This window comes from Delphinus delphis, chromosome 7, assembly GCF_949987515.2.
Source record: "Delphinus delphis chromosome 7, mDelDel1.2, whole genome shotgun sequence".
Lineage (NCBI taxonomy): Eukaryota > Metazoa > Chordata > Mammalia > Artiodactyla > Delphinidae > Delphinus > Delphinus delphis.
The window spans coordinates 957,806-975,041 of record NC_082689.1 but is presented as its reverse complement, the minus strand read 5'-3'; the positions used below and the strand labels follow the sequence as shown (position 1 = coordinate 975,041).

The window sequence follows — 17,236 nt, the reverse complement described above, 5'->3', positions numbered from 1 at the left end:
TGCTCCCCCGGCCCCCGGGCCCCCTCGCGGTGCCTCTCGCTGTCTGTCACGGCTGCGTGCGCAGCTGGGTCCCTGCACCGAGGCCACCCAGCCAGTAGGGCAGCCTGGCCCCAGAGTGTGCCCCGACCCCCTCGTGCGGGGGTCCCGAGACCCCTTTCTGAAATAAGGGGCTCTCCAGCCTCCTAGAGGAACTGGGGACCTCACTGTGTGTTAAGGAAAAAGAAAGCCCACTGTGTGGTTAGAACAGCAACTTACTACTTGGGGGTGAGATCTGGTTACCGTGAGTCAGCAGTTCTCACTGCCTGACGGGGGTGTGGGATCCCCAGCGTCCAGGGGGACGCTGTAACTGGGTTGGGGCTCGCCCTGGGCAGGGGTCTGTACCGGGGTGAAACGTGATGTCCACGGCAGGAGAGGAAGGGAGGCCCGCGGCCGAGGTGCGGCCCCAGATCGGGGTCCCCCGGGTCAGTCCCGGCAGATCGGCAGACCGGCGGCGGGACAGGGAGCCGGGCTGGGGGCTGGCCTGGCCACAGGCTGACCTGCTGCTGCGCCTGCAGCGCTGCAGGAGCCGCCAGCCGCCTCGGCCCACGTGCAGGAGGAGCTGTCCCGGCTGGAGGAGCTGCTGGCCCAGGCGGGGGCCGAGCGGGACGAGCCGGCCGGCAGGTACCACGCAGTCAGCGAGCAGGTGAGCGTGCGTAGGGACGCGTGGCAGCCAGAGGGTGGCAGCCGGGCCCGGGGTGACCGGTGGATCCGTCAGCGCGTCTCAGGACGTGGAATGACAGTGGTCAGCCATGGCACGGCTGGACCCTGGGCGGTGGCTAGAGAAGCTGAGGCTGGAGGGGACCGGTGAGAGCGGGACAGGTGCCCGGGGCTCCCCGGCCCCGGGGTCCCCCAGGACTCCCCCCCCCAGCTTAAGCACTGACTTGTGCCCCACCTGCCAGAAGCCCTGGGGGCGGCTGGGGCATTCCTGACCCCTGGCCCTGGCCTCCAGCCCAGCGTGGGCACGTGGCAGCAACTGCCCAGGGGAGGAGCGGGAGCAAAAGGAACCGCCTGGCGGCCGCCGAGGACTGGCCCCGCCCCCAGTCCCCACCCGCGACGGCCGAGGGCGGACGGAGCCCCTGGGCCTCTGTCCTCAGTGCCCTGGGCAGCGCGGTGCCCTCCAGGGTGACTGGCTGTGGCAACAGGCCATTTGGTCACAACCAGTGGGGCTGGGAGGGCCTCCTGGTGGACAGATGGGGAAACCGAGGCAGAAAGGTGACGAAACTTGCTAGGCCAGAGCCTCCTCTGTCCCATGTCTGCCACTCTAAGACATGATGGCCTCTGAGGCAGGACTGGGCTGGGGTGCCTGGCCCACAGTGTGGCACACTGGGAGCCCCTGTGTCTGCAGCGTCCCCCTGGTCTACGTGGCAGGGCAGATGACTCCACTTTCCAGATGAGAAAACTGAGGCTCAGAGCTAGTCCGAGTTATCCAGGGCCACGCTGCCATTGCTGGGTGAGACCTGACTCAGGTCTTTCTCCGGCATGACCAGTGACCAGTGCCGAACGCCCAAGGGCCCTGGGTCAGCCTCGTCTCCTCGAGGGTTCCGAGGGCTTCCTGGGATAGGCGGCGTCACCAGCCCCACAGAGGGAGGGGCTCCCTGCCCCCACCCCGAACTCACACCTGTTCTCATCGCCAGCCCCACCCCCCGGCAGGACTGGGAAGGCCCTCCTCATCCCCGGAGGGGACACCGTCTCCCGCCCACCCTGGGCCCTGCGCGGGGCGGGGCGGGGATCTTCCTAGCACAGGGTGGGGAGATGTTGGGAACTAGAGGCCCTATGGGAATAGAAGCCGCAGAAATCCCGCGGCCGATTAGGAAACCTCGTGAGTCAGTGAGCTCTGGATTCACAGGCCTGTGCCAGCTCTGGCAGGCGGCTCAGCAGCCCTTGTGAGGGCCGCAGAGGGGCCCAGCCTCCCCAGGTTCCCCCAAGCAGATGGGCGGGCGGATGGTGGTAGCAGGGGCCGCATGACGGTTCCGTGGGCACCTCCATCCCGGCTAGACTCCCAGCCCCCGCCCAGGCCCCTGGGCTCGGCTGGACCCCCGGGCCCTCCTCTCCAGTCCCACTGGTAGCTGCGGGGGCCACTCACCTCCCTGTACTCAGGCCCCATGTCGTGCCACAAGGGTGCCCTTCAGCTCTCCTGACCTACCTGCCTCAGCCCCCCACCAGCCAGCCTCCTCGGGTCGGGGCCCCCAGCACTGCCTTTTCCCCTCAGAGCCCCGGGTCCCCGTCTGCTCAGGCTCCAGCAGGCTCGGGGTCCACCTGGCCCAATTTGGGGGGCTCCCCTCCCTGCCAGGCCCACTTACTGGGGGTGTGGTACCCACCCACCCGCTGGATGACGGGCTGGGAGCAGACGGAGGGTCGAGCACAGGCAGGAGGGCAGCTGCGGGGGCGGGACCCTAAGCTCACTCACTCCCATGGGGGTGACCCCAGGCCTGCTCTGCATCTCGGCCGTCCTGCCCCTTATGTGGCCGGACCAGAGCCTGGACCCCCACTCCGCCAGCCGTGGGCACATGGCACAGGACCATGGCACGGACGGCTGCCCGCCTGACCCGTCTTAGCAGACCCAGCTTGACCCCAGCTCGACCCCAGCCCTTATCCCAGCCTGGCCCCGCCCCAACTAGGGACCCAAGGGGAGCCCTCTCACCCGTCCCTGGGAGGGTTTTGTGCCAAAGCTGCCCAGCCCGCTGGGCTTGGAAGTGTCCAGCCAGGTGGGTTAATGCCCCTCTCCAGGCGCAGGCCGGGCTGGAGGCCACCGAGGCTCGGCTGCGGAGGTCAGAGCAGAAGCACAGCGTCGACCTGGAGGAAGCCCTCGGCCGGCTAGAGGCTGCCGAGCAGAGGTGAGGCCAGGCAGGCAGGGCAGTGGGGCAGCAGGGAGCTCGGCCGTCACTGCGCAGCGGACGCCACTGTGCCGTGGGGCTGTTGACACCTCTTCCCAGGTGGCTCCAGGGCGGGGCAGCACGGGGCGGAGCAGCACGGGGAGGGGCAGCACGGGGAGGGGCAGCACAGGGAGGAGGAGCACGAGGAGGAGCACGAGGAGGGGCATGGGGAGGGGCAGCACGGGGAGGGGCAGCACGGGGAGGAGCACGGGGAGGGGCAGCACGGGGAGGGGCAGCACGGGGAGGGGCAGCACGGGGAGGAGCACGGGGAGGGGCAGCACGGGGAGGGGCAGCACAGGGAGGAGGAGCACGAGGAGGAGCACGGAGAGGGGCAGCACGGGGAGGGGCAGCACGGGGAGGAGCACGGGGAGGGGCAGCACGGGGAGGGGCAGCATGGGGAGGAGCAGCACGGGGAGGGGCAGCACGGGGAGGAGCAGCACGGGGAGGGGCAGCACGGGGAGGGGCAGCACGGGGCGGAGCAGCACAAGGAGGGGCAGCACGGGGAGGGGCAGCATGGGGAGGAGCAGCACGGGGAGGGGCAGCACGGGGAGGGGCAGCACAGGGAGGAGGAACACGAGGAGGAGCACGGGGAGGGGCATGGGGAGGAGCAGCACGGGGAGGGGCAGCACGGGGAGGAGCAGCACGGGGAGGAGGAGCACGGGGAGGGGCAGCACGGGGAGGAGCAGCACGGGGAGGAGGAGCACGGAGAGGAGCAGCACGGGGAGGAGCAGCACGGGGAGGAGCACGGGGAGGGGCAGCACGGGGAGGGGCAGCACGGGGTGGAGCAGCACAAGGAGGGGCAGCACGGGGAGGGGCAGCATGGGGAGGAGCAGCACGGGGAGGAGCAGCACGGGGAGGGGCAGCACGGGGAGGAGGAGCACGGGGAGGGGCACCCAGAGGCTGGCCCCCGTTGGTGGGGCCACTGAGGACCGCTGCAGGTGGCCAGTGCCTCTTAGGGGCAGTCTGGGTGCTGCACAGTCGAGCTGGGGTCGTCTGGGCCCAGGAGGTTCGGGGCCCGGCTGTCTGAGCACGTCTGTAGGGAGAGGCCACCCGCCCATGGCCACGCCGCTCCGTCCCTACCCGTTCAGGAGCACCGGCCTCTCCCAGGTGAACACCCTCCTGCGGGAGCAGCTAGGACACATGAAGAAGGCCAACGACAGACTGGCCGAGGAGCTGGCGGGGACGACGCACAGCGTGCTCCTCCTGCGGGCTGAGCTGGAGCTGCGGGAGAGGCAGCGCTGGACCCAGGGAGAGGTGCTCGCCGGCTCTCGCCCGTGGGCAGGGGCATGCCTGGTCTGGTTCCCGTGGCCGGGGTCGGGGTGGGGGGCAGGAACAGGGAAACGGAGAGCTGGCTTCTGCCACGGCCCCTCCTGGGGGCAAGGCCCCTGGCCTCCCGCCACACCATGTCCCCCACTCGGCTTGGCCACGTTAGTCTGCAGGGTGGGGGCACTGCGTCGGAAGACCCCCGCTTTGAGAGAAGGACGCCTGGCTGGGCTTGGAAAATAGAGTGAGGGCCGAGCCCTGGTTCTGGCGTGGCCGAGCTGCTCTAGAGAGAAGAGTCTCTGCAGGCCCAACTCGGGGTCAGACACAGGAGCCTGGGCCACACCACAGCCCCCCACTCCCTGGCCAGCCCAGCAGGGCCCACGCAGCCTCTTCTGAAACCCGCAGCCCTGGGGCACGGGGTCACGGCACGGGGCTGCAGGCCTCAGCCTTGCTGGGGGGAGATACTGTGTTGACCATCCCGGGCTGGTCACTGGGGCAGGACGTCCAGCTTGAGGTAGGGGACATATTTGAGACGGGTCACCCCACGCCTCTGCCTGTCCACATCCCCACTGGGCTTGCAACCTCTGCTCCGATCGTCCCTGGATGTCCCCACGGACCTCCCGGCGTCTGCACGGGCCCCATGGGCAGGATTTCTCCCCAGACGTGGCAGGAGCAGAGGCCGAGCTGGTCCCCGGGTGCCTGGGCCTCAGGCTGACCCTGCACAGGTGTCCCTCGGACAAGCCCATCTCAGAGGGGCCGTCTCGGCACTGCCCACACGGATCGGGCGGGGTGGGAGGCCCAACCCCACTGTGTGGACAGGGCTCCTCCTGCTGGACAGCTGCTCCAGTCAGAAGCCGAGCGGCCCCTCCTGCTGCAGCCACCCCCTGCACGGGGACGGAACGCCAAGAGGGAATATGCGCTTGTCATCAACAGGGTGGTCGTCGATGGCCGGGCTCCCATGTGGGGTTGGGGAGACGTGGGAGACACATCACGCCCCCGCCTTGGCCACTAGGGAAACAAATGCCCTGGAGACGGGCCTCGCGTCCAGTTTGGCACTGGTTTATCGAGGGTCTTTATTCCCCCTTGGCCGCTGGCCGGCGGCTCTTCCTCTCAGCGCCTTAGAGACCCCCGTCCTCTGTCTGCTGGCCCGCCACGGAGGCCGTCGTCCTCTTGCCGTGGCCGCTGTGAGCGGCCGCTCTCTGTGACTGCATCCTGCCAGCTTCCTGCCAGCTTCCCGCCGCAGACGCGCAGGTTTCTTTGTGTTTATCCTGCTGAGGACTCATCAGATGCCGCGCTCCCCTTGTCCTTGGCAAGCAGCCGTCACCTGCTTCAGTGTCACCCACGTCCCGCTCTCCCCTGTCCTCTCCCGCCCCGTGGACCTTACCCATCCCCGTGCTCCCTCCCACGCTTCTTAACCTCCCAGACTTTCCTTCCTTCTACCCCCCTGGTCTACGTGGTAGATAGAGGGTAGAATCTACCCTCCTGGTCATCAGTTTTCTCTTCTGGTGTCCAACCGGCCGTAAACCTGCCGATGAGGCTTGAATCCTAAGCGCTGTGTGTCTCATCTTTAGAAATTCTGACGTTATTCTGGATACTTCCCAGCTATCTCACGCTTAACTGGTGCTTTCAAGCCTCTCGTGTGTTTGCTGATGCATATTAGGAAACAGTTATTTTGTAGTCTGGGTCTGACGTTCTAACATCTGAACTTCTTCAAGGTGTGAGTCTATTGTTTCTGCTAGGTCGTGGTCATGGTGCTGTGTTTCCTTGTGTCTTTGGTGGTTTTTTAAAAAAATTTTTACCTAAGACCTGCATGTTATTCTTGGGACTCTGAAAATTGTTTGAAACCTGGAATGAACGTGGTGTGCTCCAGAAAGGACTGTCATTTGCTTAGGTCGGGTTCTCAGGGGCTCTGACGACCTTTGGACCACATTGAAGTAAATTTTCAGCTTTATTGTTTTTTTTAAACCACCCAGGTTTTGTGAATCCAGGCTGAAAACTGCACCAAGGCTAACTTGTGGTTCCAAAACCACAGGGAGATTTTTTCCTTACTGTCTTGGTCCCTCCAGGCCACTGTAGCAGAAATACCCCAGCCTGGGGGCTTGTCCACAGACATTTACTTCTCACAGCTCTGGAGCCTAGAAGTCCAAGATCAAAGCGCCAGGCCCTTCGTCTGGTGAAGAGCGCTTCCTGGTCACAGACGATACCTCCTGGCTGTAAGCTCACATGGCAGAAGGGACTGGACCCTCGTGGGGCCTCTTTTATAAGGACACTAACACCAATCCTGAAGGTGGAACTGGAAAGCCCCACCTCCAAATACCATCACGTTGGGGATTAGGTTCCAACATGTGAATTGTGGGGGACACTGCACCTCTTTACAGCGCCCTGCAGGCAGGTGTGTGTGTGCATGTGTGTGTGCGCTTGTCACTGTCCACGGCACCTCGTTATAGCGCCCTGCAAGCAGCTGTGTACGTGCGCGTTTGCGTGTGTGTGCGTGCGCACGTGTGTGCTGATCCGCCCATCTCTAGCACACCTTACTTGGAGTGCAGCTTGGGGGATCACTTCCACATGTGAGCAGACTCCCCCTTGGGTGGACCTTAAGCTTTCCTCTCTGTCCCCAGAGCCCCTGTGGTCAAGGAAACGTGTTCAAGTTACTGTTTGGCAAGTCCCCCTAGAGTCCCTGAGTTTCCTGGTTCCTGGCTTGCGTGTCCCTTACCATACCGGCCGCCCAGCCTTGCGTTCAAGAAGTCGTGAAGCGTGGAATCTCAAGTATTCCACTGTCTTAGTGGGCAGGCGGGACAGGAGTTGGCTCTTCGTGTCAGCAGGAGGCATGTCTAATCCCTGCTCTTTGATGGTCACAGTTGGGGGGTGGGGTGCGAGTATACACAAGGCTCTGGCACCAGGCGCAAAGGGCGTTCCCTACACAAGGTACACAGCAGGGTGTTTCTGGGCTCGATGGGGGGCACCTCAGATGGGGGCTCAGGGGAGGGCGATCGGCAAAGGCTTCATGAAGTAGCAGGTGAGCGTGTGGGTCCTGGGCTGGAGGACCGGCAGGACGTGAAAGTGCTTTGTTTGAAGCAACATTGAAAAGCCGCGGGTGGGGCTGTAACAGGCAGGAGGGGCCCTGGGAGCACCGGAAAGCACTGGGTGTGGTGGTGAGCCCCCCCGGGGGGCCCTGGAGGTCAGTGTTCAGGACACAGCCCAGTGCAGGGGCTGGGAAGGTGGTGGGGAGACTCAGGACCTTCTGGGCTTCCGCTTAGTTCCCTGCGAGGCTGGCGCCGCTGACCGCACGTGACCCCATCCCACTCCTGCCCCCAACTCTCCACCCCGTCCCCTCCCCGTTCACAGCCCAGCGGTGGGCTCTCGCTGCACCTTACAACCTTGTTCACTCCGCCTGTTCTCAGGGTGGCTCCCCCACCCCTACCACTGCGTGGGCTCCTACTGGCAGAGGCTTCTGCCTCCCTGCCACCTTGAAGGGCCAGGCCCCACTCCCGACGTCCTAGGGGCCCTCCGAGAGTAAGAGCTGCTCTCTAGGTCCTGGAGAAGGCGAAGTCTGTTTCCTTCTGTCGTGCTCCCAACCCCCCAGCTGGAGGGCGGGAGCTGAGTGCCGCCCACGGCCCCATTGGGGGAACCAGGCTGAGTGGGTCCTGGTTCTGGACCTGGGAGTGGTCACCTCCCCAGGTCCTTTGGGGAGGGGAGCAAAGCACTGCCCCGGGGACCTTACCCACCCAGTGGGGCAGGTGCCGCATGCAGGAGGGTAGTGGTGAGGGTCTGCACTCCGCCCGCCTGGAGCCGGAGGACCTGATTGTGGGGCGGGTGAATGGGGCCGCAGGGCTCCCCTCACCCCTCAGCCCCGGGCCTCCGCCTGCCGTGGACGCAAGCCTCTTGCTTTCAGACCCAGCGTACTCGCGCGGTGGGACACCAGGATGTCCTCCTCCTGCAGAGACAGGTCACAGCCCTCCGTGGACACCTGGCTGAGCTGCGTGCAGCCACCGAGAGGTGCGTGCCAGCCACCCTGCCCACACAGAGCCAGGCGTGGGTGCCATCAGGGTCGGGGAGAAGGGCACCTGATGCCCAGCATCGGGCCCACCACACTCCTCCCACGGGTGGCCCGATGGGAGTGGTGGAGACGGCAGCAGAGGCGGGCAGTGGAGGAGATGGACGGATGGACAGAGTGAGGCAGGCAAGGGTGCAGGGGAGAGAAGAGAGGCAGGCCAGCTAGGGAGATGCAGCGCCAGGGGCCGGATCCACCCGCAGGGACTCTGGCTTCCCCCCGGCCCTTGCCGAGAACCTCCAACGGTCCACCCTGGGCCCCTGAGGCTCAGAGGGTGGAAGTGCTGCTCAAGGTGGACAGCCTGTCCTGTCCGGCCTGGCCCATCCCCCACTCACCCCTGCCCCTCCGAGATGCCACCCGGCGGGGCCTCCCCTGAGGACGGCACGGGAGGGGTCTGCCGCAGGCCTGTCACCAGACCCTGCCCCTGCCGCCCAGCGTGGAGCCTCCAGGCCGAGCCGCAGGCAGCCCCGAGGCTCAGCGGAGTGCCGCCCTTGTCTCCCAGGGGCCTCGCTGACATGCGAGTGGACGCGGCCAGGACGGCCCAGCGCCTGCACACGGCCTGCCTGAACCTCGGCTCCAACCTGCGGCTGACGGCCAGCCGCACAGCCAGCGCCCTGGAGCAGCAGCTGCAGGACAAGCTGCAGGGTCGCTGGGACGCCGAGAAGGTGGCACTCCAGGCCAGGTGGGTGCAGGAGGTCAGGGGTGGGGGGCGGGGGCGGGTCGCCACACCCACCCATCTGCCCAGCGGCCGCGGGTCTGGGACTTCGCTCACATGCAGTTGTAACTCCTGATTTCACCCCACACCCTGACACCGGGGCACTTGCCCTGAAGCCGCCCACGGCTCATAATCGCCACCTCGTGGCAAAGGCAGGCGGGTCCAGACCTCCTTACCCACCATGCCCTGGAGGCAGGGCTAGCGCCCCGCGACTGGGCGCGTCTCTGTGGACGCTGCCCTGGGTGCACTCGCACTGTTTCCCCGTGGCTGCTTCCAGAAGTGGAATTTTCAGGCCTAAAAGGCCTATCCTTTCAGGGGTGGGCGCCTGTTTTGAGGGCCCCCAGAGGGGCCGGGGTCCACCCTCGGTTATCGTGGGAGGTTCTGGACACGGAGCTCACGTGTGGCGCTCGACGGTCTCGTGAGGACAGCTTCTGCAGGAAGCAGGAGGCAGCTCCTAACACTGCCACGGGCCTCTGCTCCACGGGACCTGGGGCTCACGGGGTCACAGACGCCCTCGGGGTCAGCGAGGCCAACACGCTGGAGCCGGCCCGGAGGAGAGCCGCGGCGGGCCCGGGGGCACGGGCGGTCTAGCGCAGCCCGAGGGTTCAGCGCCCGGGGCCGGAGCCGAGGGCTCTGGGCCCACAGGAAGGGAGGCCCGGGTGCTGGGGGGCAGCCAGGGGCCTTTGAGAAGAAGGCGGTCCCGGGAAGGAAAGACAATGACACCATTAGACTTATGGTGGCAGAGGAGTTCCAGGCAGAGGGACCAGCCGGGACAAAAGCCCAGAGGTGAGCACGGCACCTGCCACACCCCAAAGACAGAGCAGGGCCTTGGGAAGCCACGCTGTGGGGCTAGAGAGCTGAGTCAGGGTCAGAGCGGGGGCCTTCAGTGCTGCAGTCGGGCTCTGCGCTCTACCCTGAGACAGCGGGAGCCACTGCAGGTTCTAGAGCAGAAGAGAGGTGTCTCACTGGAGCGGGACTAAGGTCCACGCAGGCAGAGGCGGCCAAAGCCAGCAGGCAGGCCGCACCCCAGGAGGTGGCCGACGGGGCCGGGGGGTTCCAGGGCCCGCCGGTGCCCCAGCCTCTGTTCTCTGCACTGACAACCCCACCCCAACTTCTCTCCAGAGTCTGGGAGCAGACGTTGCTGGTGGGGAAGCTCACAGAGCAGAACGCGGACAAGGAGGAAACCATCTCCTCCCTCAGAACGGAGGTTCAGGAACTGGTGCGTGGCGCTGGGAGAGGGGCGGCTCGCGGTGGGGGAACCCGGGCCCCGCTGAGCAGCTTCCCCCGCCCCAGCAGGAGTCCCATCGCAGTGGAGGCCGGCCGGCCCCGGGAGACTTGAGGGCTGAGGTGGAATCCCTGCAGCTCACCTCGGACAGCATCACAAAGGTGCGGCCCGTCCCGGGTCCTTCCCGCGTGGAGCAGCAGAGGGGCTGCAGGGTCCTGGTGCTTCGAGCAGGCCCGGGAGATGCTCTGGAAGGACCTGTCCGACCTCAGCCCTGCGCTCTCTCCCCTCTACCCCTTCCTCCCTGCGCCCTGAAGGTGGCGCAGGCAGACGCGGGGTGCCCGGAGCCAGCCTGGAGCGGCAGCACCGAAGGCCAGGAGGCGCGGGGCCAACCAAGGAGCCCCCCACGGGCCGCATCCCCCCCACGGGCCTGCTCCCCGGCCGCCCTGGACCCTGCGCTGCGGGCTGTGCAGGTGGTCATTGAGAGGCGGCGGCAGCGGGAGCAGGTGGGCGGCCACAGAGGCAACGCTGTGCCCCGTCCCCACCAGAGCAAAGCCACAAAGCCCACCAGGCGCCTGCCCCTGGACCCCACACCCCGGACAGGGTCTCCGGTCTGAAGTGGGCAGTCGGGAGCCCCGCTGGCTTCTGTGGTCGAAGGCCTGGCCAGGCCACGGGGCTCACGCCACGCTCCCACTCGCGGGCAGGAGCTGCGCCGGCGGCTAGAGTCCTCCGAGGCAGCGGCCGCCGGGCTCCACCAGCAGCTGTCCGAGAGCCAGCGGGAGCTGCGGGCCTCGCGGAGGCTCCTGCAGGAGCTGAGGCAGGAGCAGGCCCGGGAGCGCCAGGACCTCCTGGGCAAGCTGGAGGCGCAGCGCTGCCGGGAGTCCAGCGAGCTCCGGGGAAGGTGAGGCTGGCGGCTGGGCTCACCTTCTCCACGATGCCCCCCGCAGGAGAAGTGAGGGCCATTTCCCGGACAGGAAGTACTCCTGGCCCGAAGGCTGCCTCCTCGCCCCTTCACCCCCCAGCCCCTGCCTGCACTGAGCACAGCCCCTCTTCCCTCGTCTGGGCCCGTCTGGGCTGTCTCCCCAGGACTCACCCTCCCAAAGCCCAGGCTGAGCACGTGCCTGCCCCTTGGCCTGCATCCCAGGCTCCCGGCCGCCCGGCCCATTTCCACACTCCCCTCCTGGGAGCAGGCTGTGCTGTCTCCCACCTCCCCGCTGGCAGCCAGGACTCCTCCGGGGGTCTTACCCAGCCTTCACAGGTGGTCCATAAAACCCCAACTCCCGCCCCATCCGCTGGGGCGGCCCCGCATGCCCTCCTGGCGTGTCCTGCGGCTCTGCTGTTCCGTGGTGCAGTCGGCCGTGAGGCTGTCTGGATTCTTCTGTGCACGTCTTACTGCCCTGGGGCCGGTGGGGGTGAAGGACCTGAAACGAGAATCCCCCAGGATTTATAGTCCTGAGTGAGAGGCTCAGTGGGCCTTCCCAAATCCACACACTGCCCGAGCCGGGAGATGGGGCGGGGAGTGGGCTGGCGGCCCAGGAAGGCTTCCTGCAGGAGGGAGCGACGCAGGGGCAGACAGGACCACCTCCTGTGCTTCCCCTTGCTCACCCCGGGGGTCTGGGACTGCAGGTCCCTCGGGGCCGCCCCTTCTCCGGGTGTCCTGACAGCGCACTTGGTTCTGAGACAGGAGGTCCAAAGAAAAAATTCATCCTGGTCCCGCTCTGGAGAAACACACGGGAGATGGGCAAAGAGATGAGAGCAGGCGGGTTCAGCCTGGCACAGGGGCCCGGGAGCGGAGGAGCCAGCGGGGGCCCCCGGGGGGCGGGAAGAGCTTTGCCAGGGGGAGACAGGAGCAGGTGTGGGGCGCAGAGCAAGGCAGGCGGGGCCCCCTCACCACGCCAAGGAGCAGAGGTCACGGGGGCCGCGGGGGAGCCGTTGGCAGCAGCGCCGCCCTCACAGCCGTGGCTTTGGCAGGGCTGATCTGGCTGCAGCGTCCTAGGGCCAGGGGGGTGGGGGGCAGGCTGGAGCGGCCCCTCAGCACCGGGGAAGGAGGGGCTGAATCCCAGGGACATTTGGGAAATGGGACCTCAGGACTCGGTGCTTCAGAGCACGGCCGGGAGAGAGCTGCTGAGACTGCAGCCCTGGCTGGTGGGTGACCGGCAGAGGGGACCTGGCCGGGGCGAGGGGGGCGGGTCAGCAGCGAGCACAGCTTTGACAAGGCTCGGCAGTCAGGGGAGGTCAGCAGCGCAAGCAGACCTGGAGCTGTGGGGCTCCCGTTGGGCAGGCGCCCCTCCTCCCCGCTGGGTTCTGCAGGTGCAGAGGCCGAGGGCAGGCACACCCCGGGCGCAAGGCCCTCCAGGGCTTTTGGGTCCCTGGGCTCCCCTCCCCGCTGCACGCCCGGGGCCCCCCGGCTTCTCCTCCCCTGCTCCCAGAGAGGAGGCAGCTCGGGAGGAGGGTGGAGGAGCTGAGGGGACGACGAGGAGCGGCGGAGTCCGGAGGCCAGGCGCGGGGCTGCAGAGAAGCCTCCTGCGGGGGGCGGGGCAGAAGGCGGAGCTGGTGAAGCAGGGCCTGCAGGGCCGGAGGGAGCTGGACGGCAGGGGCGCCGCGCCGCCACCAGCGGGCTGTCCTGTCCCCTCTGGGCCCCGCGTCCTCAGCTGCTGATGCGACCTCTTCTGCACCAGCCTCGTCTCAGGGGTCGGGGTGCCTAGCGAGACAGCAGGCCCCGCCCACGGCGGCCGGCCCCCACCGCCACCCAGACACCCACTCCAAGTCCGGCCCAGCGCCACCCCGGGGCAAATCCACCACCCTGGGCCCAGCCGAGATGGGTGCCCCAGCGTGTGTGCCGCGCTGCTCACGCAGGCGTGTGGGCCAGGCCTCCGCTGACAGTGCCACCCCCAGCCAGAAAGGGCTCAGCGGTTCCTGGCCTGCAGGGCGAGCCGCGCTCCTCTGGGGCCCCTGGGCTTGGAGGGAGCTGCCCTGCCTGCCGGCCCCGTCTCGCCCTGAGGTGACCTAGCGCCCTCTGGTTTCCGGGTCTCAGTCAAGGGCGCCTGGAGCAGCTGGAGGAGAAGGTCTCGGGGCTCAAGAAGGAGCTGGTGTCGGCCCAGGAGGTGCTGAACACAGCACGGCTGCAGAGGGACGTCCTGCAGACTGAGGCGGAGGTTCTGCGCAGGGCCCTGGCCCGGGTACGACTTCCACTCCTCTCTCCCCGCTGCCTGGGCCCTCAGGCCATCCCCAGAGCCCCCAAACTCAGCGGCGGCCTCCTGGGTCCCTGGCCAGTGGGCACCGGCCCACCTTCCCTGAGCGCTGGGCACACCTTCTCTCAGGGTGCCCCTCCCTCGGTCGCCCTGTCACCTCTCCTGGCTGCAGTCTTGTACCCGGGGGCCACCGTCTGCCCCAGAGGCCTCACCACCATGGGCCCCCTTCCACCAGGCCCCACCCAGAGCGCCGGCTCGCACACCTCCGTGATGCGGGGCTCACTCCCTCCCCGGCGCTAACAGCTCTGCCCAGGGGAAGCTCTGCCCATGAACCTGAAAGTCCCTCCCTGGCTTCCCCGCTGGGGTGCCCTCTGCCCTCCCTCCACCCCCCAGGCCGAGTCCAGCAAAACCAACCTGGAACTGCTCGTGTGCCAGCTCAAGGCGGAGGGGGTGGAGCAGAGACACTCCCTGGCTGACATGGCTGCCCTGATGGCGGGGCTGGCTCGGGACAAAGGCTTCCTGAGCCACCTGGTCCTGCAGGTGAGACAAGGGCCCAGGGGGACGGACCCTGCCTGAGCCTCGCTTCCCCAGCGTGGCTGTGAGTTCCTGCCCCCACCCTGCTCCCCTGAGCTCAGGGCCCTCCCTTCACCCGTGCTCTCCCCGCCTTCTCCCCTCCTGGACTTGGGGGCTGAGGGTGTGGGGGCGGGGCCTGCACATGGACCCCTCCCTGCCTCTCTGGCGGCAGCTGGAGCAAGTGGGCCAGGTGAGGGGTCCGCGGGGCCCCGGGCCCCCAGGCCCACCCAGCAGGGCCACCGCTGCCTCTGGGGCAGCCGGGCACGCGGCACCTTTGGAAGTCACGCTGGTTCAGGATGCATGTCAGCACCAGCGCTTTCTAACTGCAATGCTGCCTGACGTGGCTGATTCGAAGCCGTCTCCGCAGGGCTGGGAGGCGGGGAACGGGGGAGGAACACACAAAGAAGGACCTTTACATCAGGCCTGTCCCCAACATCCGGGGGCTGGGTTCTCCCCTGGTCAGAGGGTCGAAGGCCTCGGGCCCACTGATGCTCACACGCTCGGGGGGAAGGCTTCACTCCTCCTCCGTTGTCTTGTTTCTCTCCTTCCTGGACCACATCCACACAAAAGAGCTGCCCCGTCACTCACTCGCTCTTGCATTCCTGCGTTCATTCCCAAATCTGCTGACATGGATCTTCCATGGAGGAGGTCAGACTCCCTGGGACGAGACACTGCAGCACCTTTGCTTTCTCCTGACATCAGCCTTGTCGGTCCACATGGAAACCCTGTCTCTGCAGCGTCTCCGGCCCCCAGTGGCATTCAGACTTCATGGTCTGTCACCTTTGGGACTCAGTCAAGCCTCTTTCTGTTTCTCAGACTGTCCTAGCCTTTTTGGGGTCATCTTTTCCTCTTTTTTTAGTCAAAGGGTGACTACACTTAGTAAGCCAGTGCACAGTTTTTGACAGTTGTAAGCAAAGTGTCTCCACCAGCCCAGCAGGCTCCCTCCTGTCACGGCCACCCAGGTGGCCTCTGCCCTGACCTGTTTTAGACCTTGCTGTAAATGGAGCCATGGGGCATAGACTCTTTTGAGCCCGGCTTCTCTCCCTCAACATGACGTCTTTGAGAGCCATCCCTGTTCTTAGGTGTATCAAGAGCTCCTTCCTTTTGACTGCATAGTAATATTCCATCATTCGGATAAACCACGCTTGCTTATCCATTCACCCGCTGCTGGACTTCTGGCTTCTTTCCATTTGGGGAGTGGACAAGACTGCGATGAGCGTTCATGGTCAAGTCACGTGTGGATGTTCTCATTTCTCTCGAGTAAATACATAGGCGTGCAATTGTGGAGTCACTGGGTAGGTGTGTGTTGAACTTTATAAGAAACCGGCAAGCGGTCTTCCAAAGTGATTCTATCATTTTACTCACCAGCAGCGTGGGAGGCTTCCAGCCGCTCCTCTGCCTCGTCAACATTTGGCATCATCCGTCTTTACTTTTTAGCTATTCTGTGTGTGTGAAGTGATACGCCATTGTGGTTTTAATTGGCATTTTCTGATAACAGATGGCATTAAGCACATTTTCATGTGCTTCCTGAATATTCATATACCTTATTTTGTCAGGTATCTATTCAAGTCTATTGCCTATTTTTATTGGGTTTTCATATTTCGATTATGGATATGTAGGAGTTCGTATATCTTGGATAAAAGTACTTTGCCAGACAGATGTACTGACGTTTCTGTGACTCGCCTATACATTTTCTTTTTTTTTTTTTGGTGGGGGTGGTACGCGGGCCTCTCACTGTCGTGGCCTCTCCCGTTGCGGAGCACAGGCTCCGGACGCGCAGGCTCAGCGGCCGTGGCTCGTGGGCCCAGCCACTCCGCAATATGTGGGATCTTCCCAGCCCGGGGCACGAGCCTGTGTCCCCTGCATCGGCAGGCGGACTCTCAACCACTGCGCCACCAGGGAATCCCTTTTTTTTTTTTTTTTAAATATACATTTTCTTAATGGTATTTTTGATGGACAGAAAAGTTTAACTTTGGCAAAATTCAGTTTACCAAGTTTTAAAAAAATTTATGGTTAGTGTTTTCTAGGGGCTGTCTGAAAAATTTTTGCCTAGCCCAAGGACGAGACAATATCCTGCTCTGTTTTCATCTAGCTCTTAGGTCTATGATCCATTACAAGTTGATTTTTCTGTACAGCAGTGGTTCTCAAAGTGTGTTCCTCAGACCAGCAGCATTCGTATCTCTTGAGAACGTGTTTAAAATGCAAATTCTCAGCTGCCCTCCCCAAACCTACTGAATCTGAAACTCTGTGGGTGGGGCCCAGAAATCTGGATTTTAATTACCCCTCCCAGTGACGCTGATGCACATTAAGGTGTGAGAACCACAGGTGTGTGGTATGAAATAGGAACTGAAGTCAGGTGTGTGGTATGAATAGGAACTGAAGTCCATTATTTTTCATACTAATATCCAGTTGTCCCAGCACCAATTTTCAAAAAGACTTTCCTTTCCTCCTTGAATTATCTTGGCAACTTGTTGAAAATAAATCGATCATACATGTGCATATATGTGCCCAGATCATATTGTTGATCTGTGCAAACTGATCTATGTGTTCATCCTTTCACCAAAACTGCAGTCTTCATTCCTGTAGCTTTTTTTTTTTTTTTTTTTTTTTGTGGTACGTGGGCCTCTCACTGTTGTGGCCTCTCCCGTTGCGGAGCACAGGCTCCGGACGCGCAGGCTCAGCGGCCATGGCTCACGGGCCCAGCCGCTCCGCGGCACATGGGATCTTCCCGGACCGGGGCACGAACCCGTGTCCCCTGCATCGGCAGGCGGACTCTCAACCACTGCGCCACCAGGGAAGCCCCCTGGAGCTTTTTAATGTCTTGAAATTAAGTAATGTGAGTATCCCCATCTTATCCTTCTTTTCAAGATTGTTTGGCTGTTCTCAAACCTTTGCATATTCATATACATTTTAGGATTAGATTGTCAATTTCTATACCCAAAAAAGCCTGGTAGAACCTTGATTGGGGTTGTGTTGAATTTATAGATCAATTTGAGAAGACTGGACATCTTAACTGTATCTAGTTGTCCATCCATGAACATGGTATATCTCTCCATTTTTTTCTTTACTTAATTCCTCTCAGCTGTGTTTTGTAGTTTTCAGTGTAGAGGTCTTGCACGTCTTTGATTAAATTAATTCCTAGTTTTGATATTGTGCCTTGCTGTTTTAATTTCATTTTCCTATGTCCATTACTAGTATATAGAAATATAATCTCGCTGATTAACTGTCAGTCATGCAACCTTGACAAATTCATTGATAAGCGCCAGGGTTGTACATGTACATAATCATGTTATCTGTGAATAACAACAG

The 17,236-nt window shown here is 63.7% G+C and overlaps 1 protein-coding gene across 1 annotated transcript in view; it reads left to right on the top strand.

Moving 5' to 3' along the window:
* The window catches only part of CROCC2 (ciliary rootlet coiled-coil, rootletin family member 2), a 72,166-nt gene that overhangs the window by 12,649 nt on the left and 42,281 nt on the right, over nucleotides 1-17,236 (top strand). The window contains exons 3-14 of the mRNA XM_069540876.1: nucleotides 555-682; nucleotides 2,767-2,873; nucleotides 4,001-4,186; nucleotides 6,839-6,848; nucleotides 8,098-8,171; nucleotides 8,729-8,908; nucleotides 10,064-10,160; nucleotides 10,238-10,327; nucleotides 10,481-10,669; nucleotides 10,868-11,064; nucleotides 13,198-13,342; nucleotides 13,748-13,894. Coding sequence (XP_069396977.1) covers nucleotides 555-682; nucleotides 2,767-2,873; nucleotides 4,001-4,186; nucleotides 6,839-6,848; nucleotides 8,098-8,171; nucleotides 8,729-8,908; nucleotides 10,064-10,160; nucleotides 10,238-10,327; nucleotides 10,481-10,669; nucleotides 10,868-11,064; nucleotides 13,198-13,342; nucleotides 13,748-13,894 — 1,550 coding nt within the window. The remainder of the gene's footprint in view (nucleotides 1-554; nucleotides 683-2,766; nucleotides 2,874-4,000; nucleotides 4,187-6,838; nucleotides 6,849-8,097; nucleotides 8,172-8,728; nucleotides 8,909-10,063; nucleotides 10,161-10,237; nucleotides 10,328-10,480; nucleotides 10,670-10,867; nucleotides 11,065-13,197; nucleotides 13,343-13,747; nucleotides 13,895-17,236) is intronic.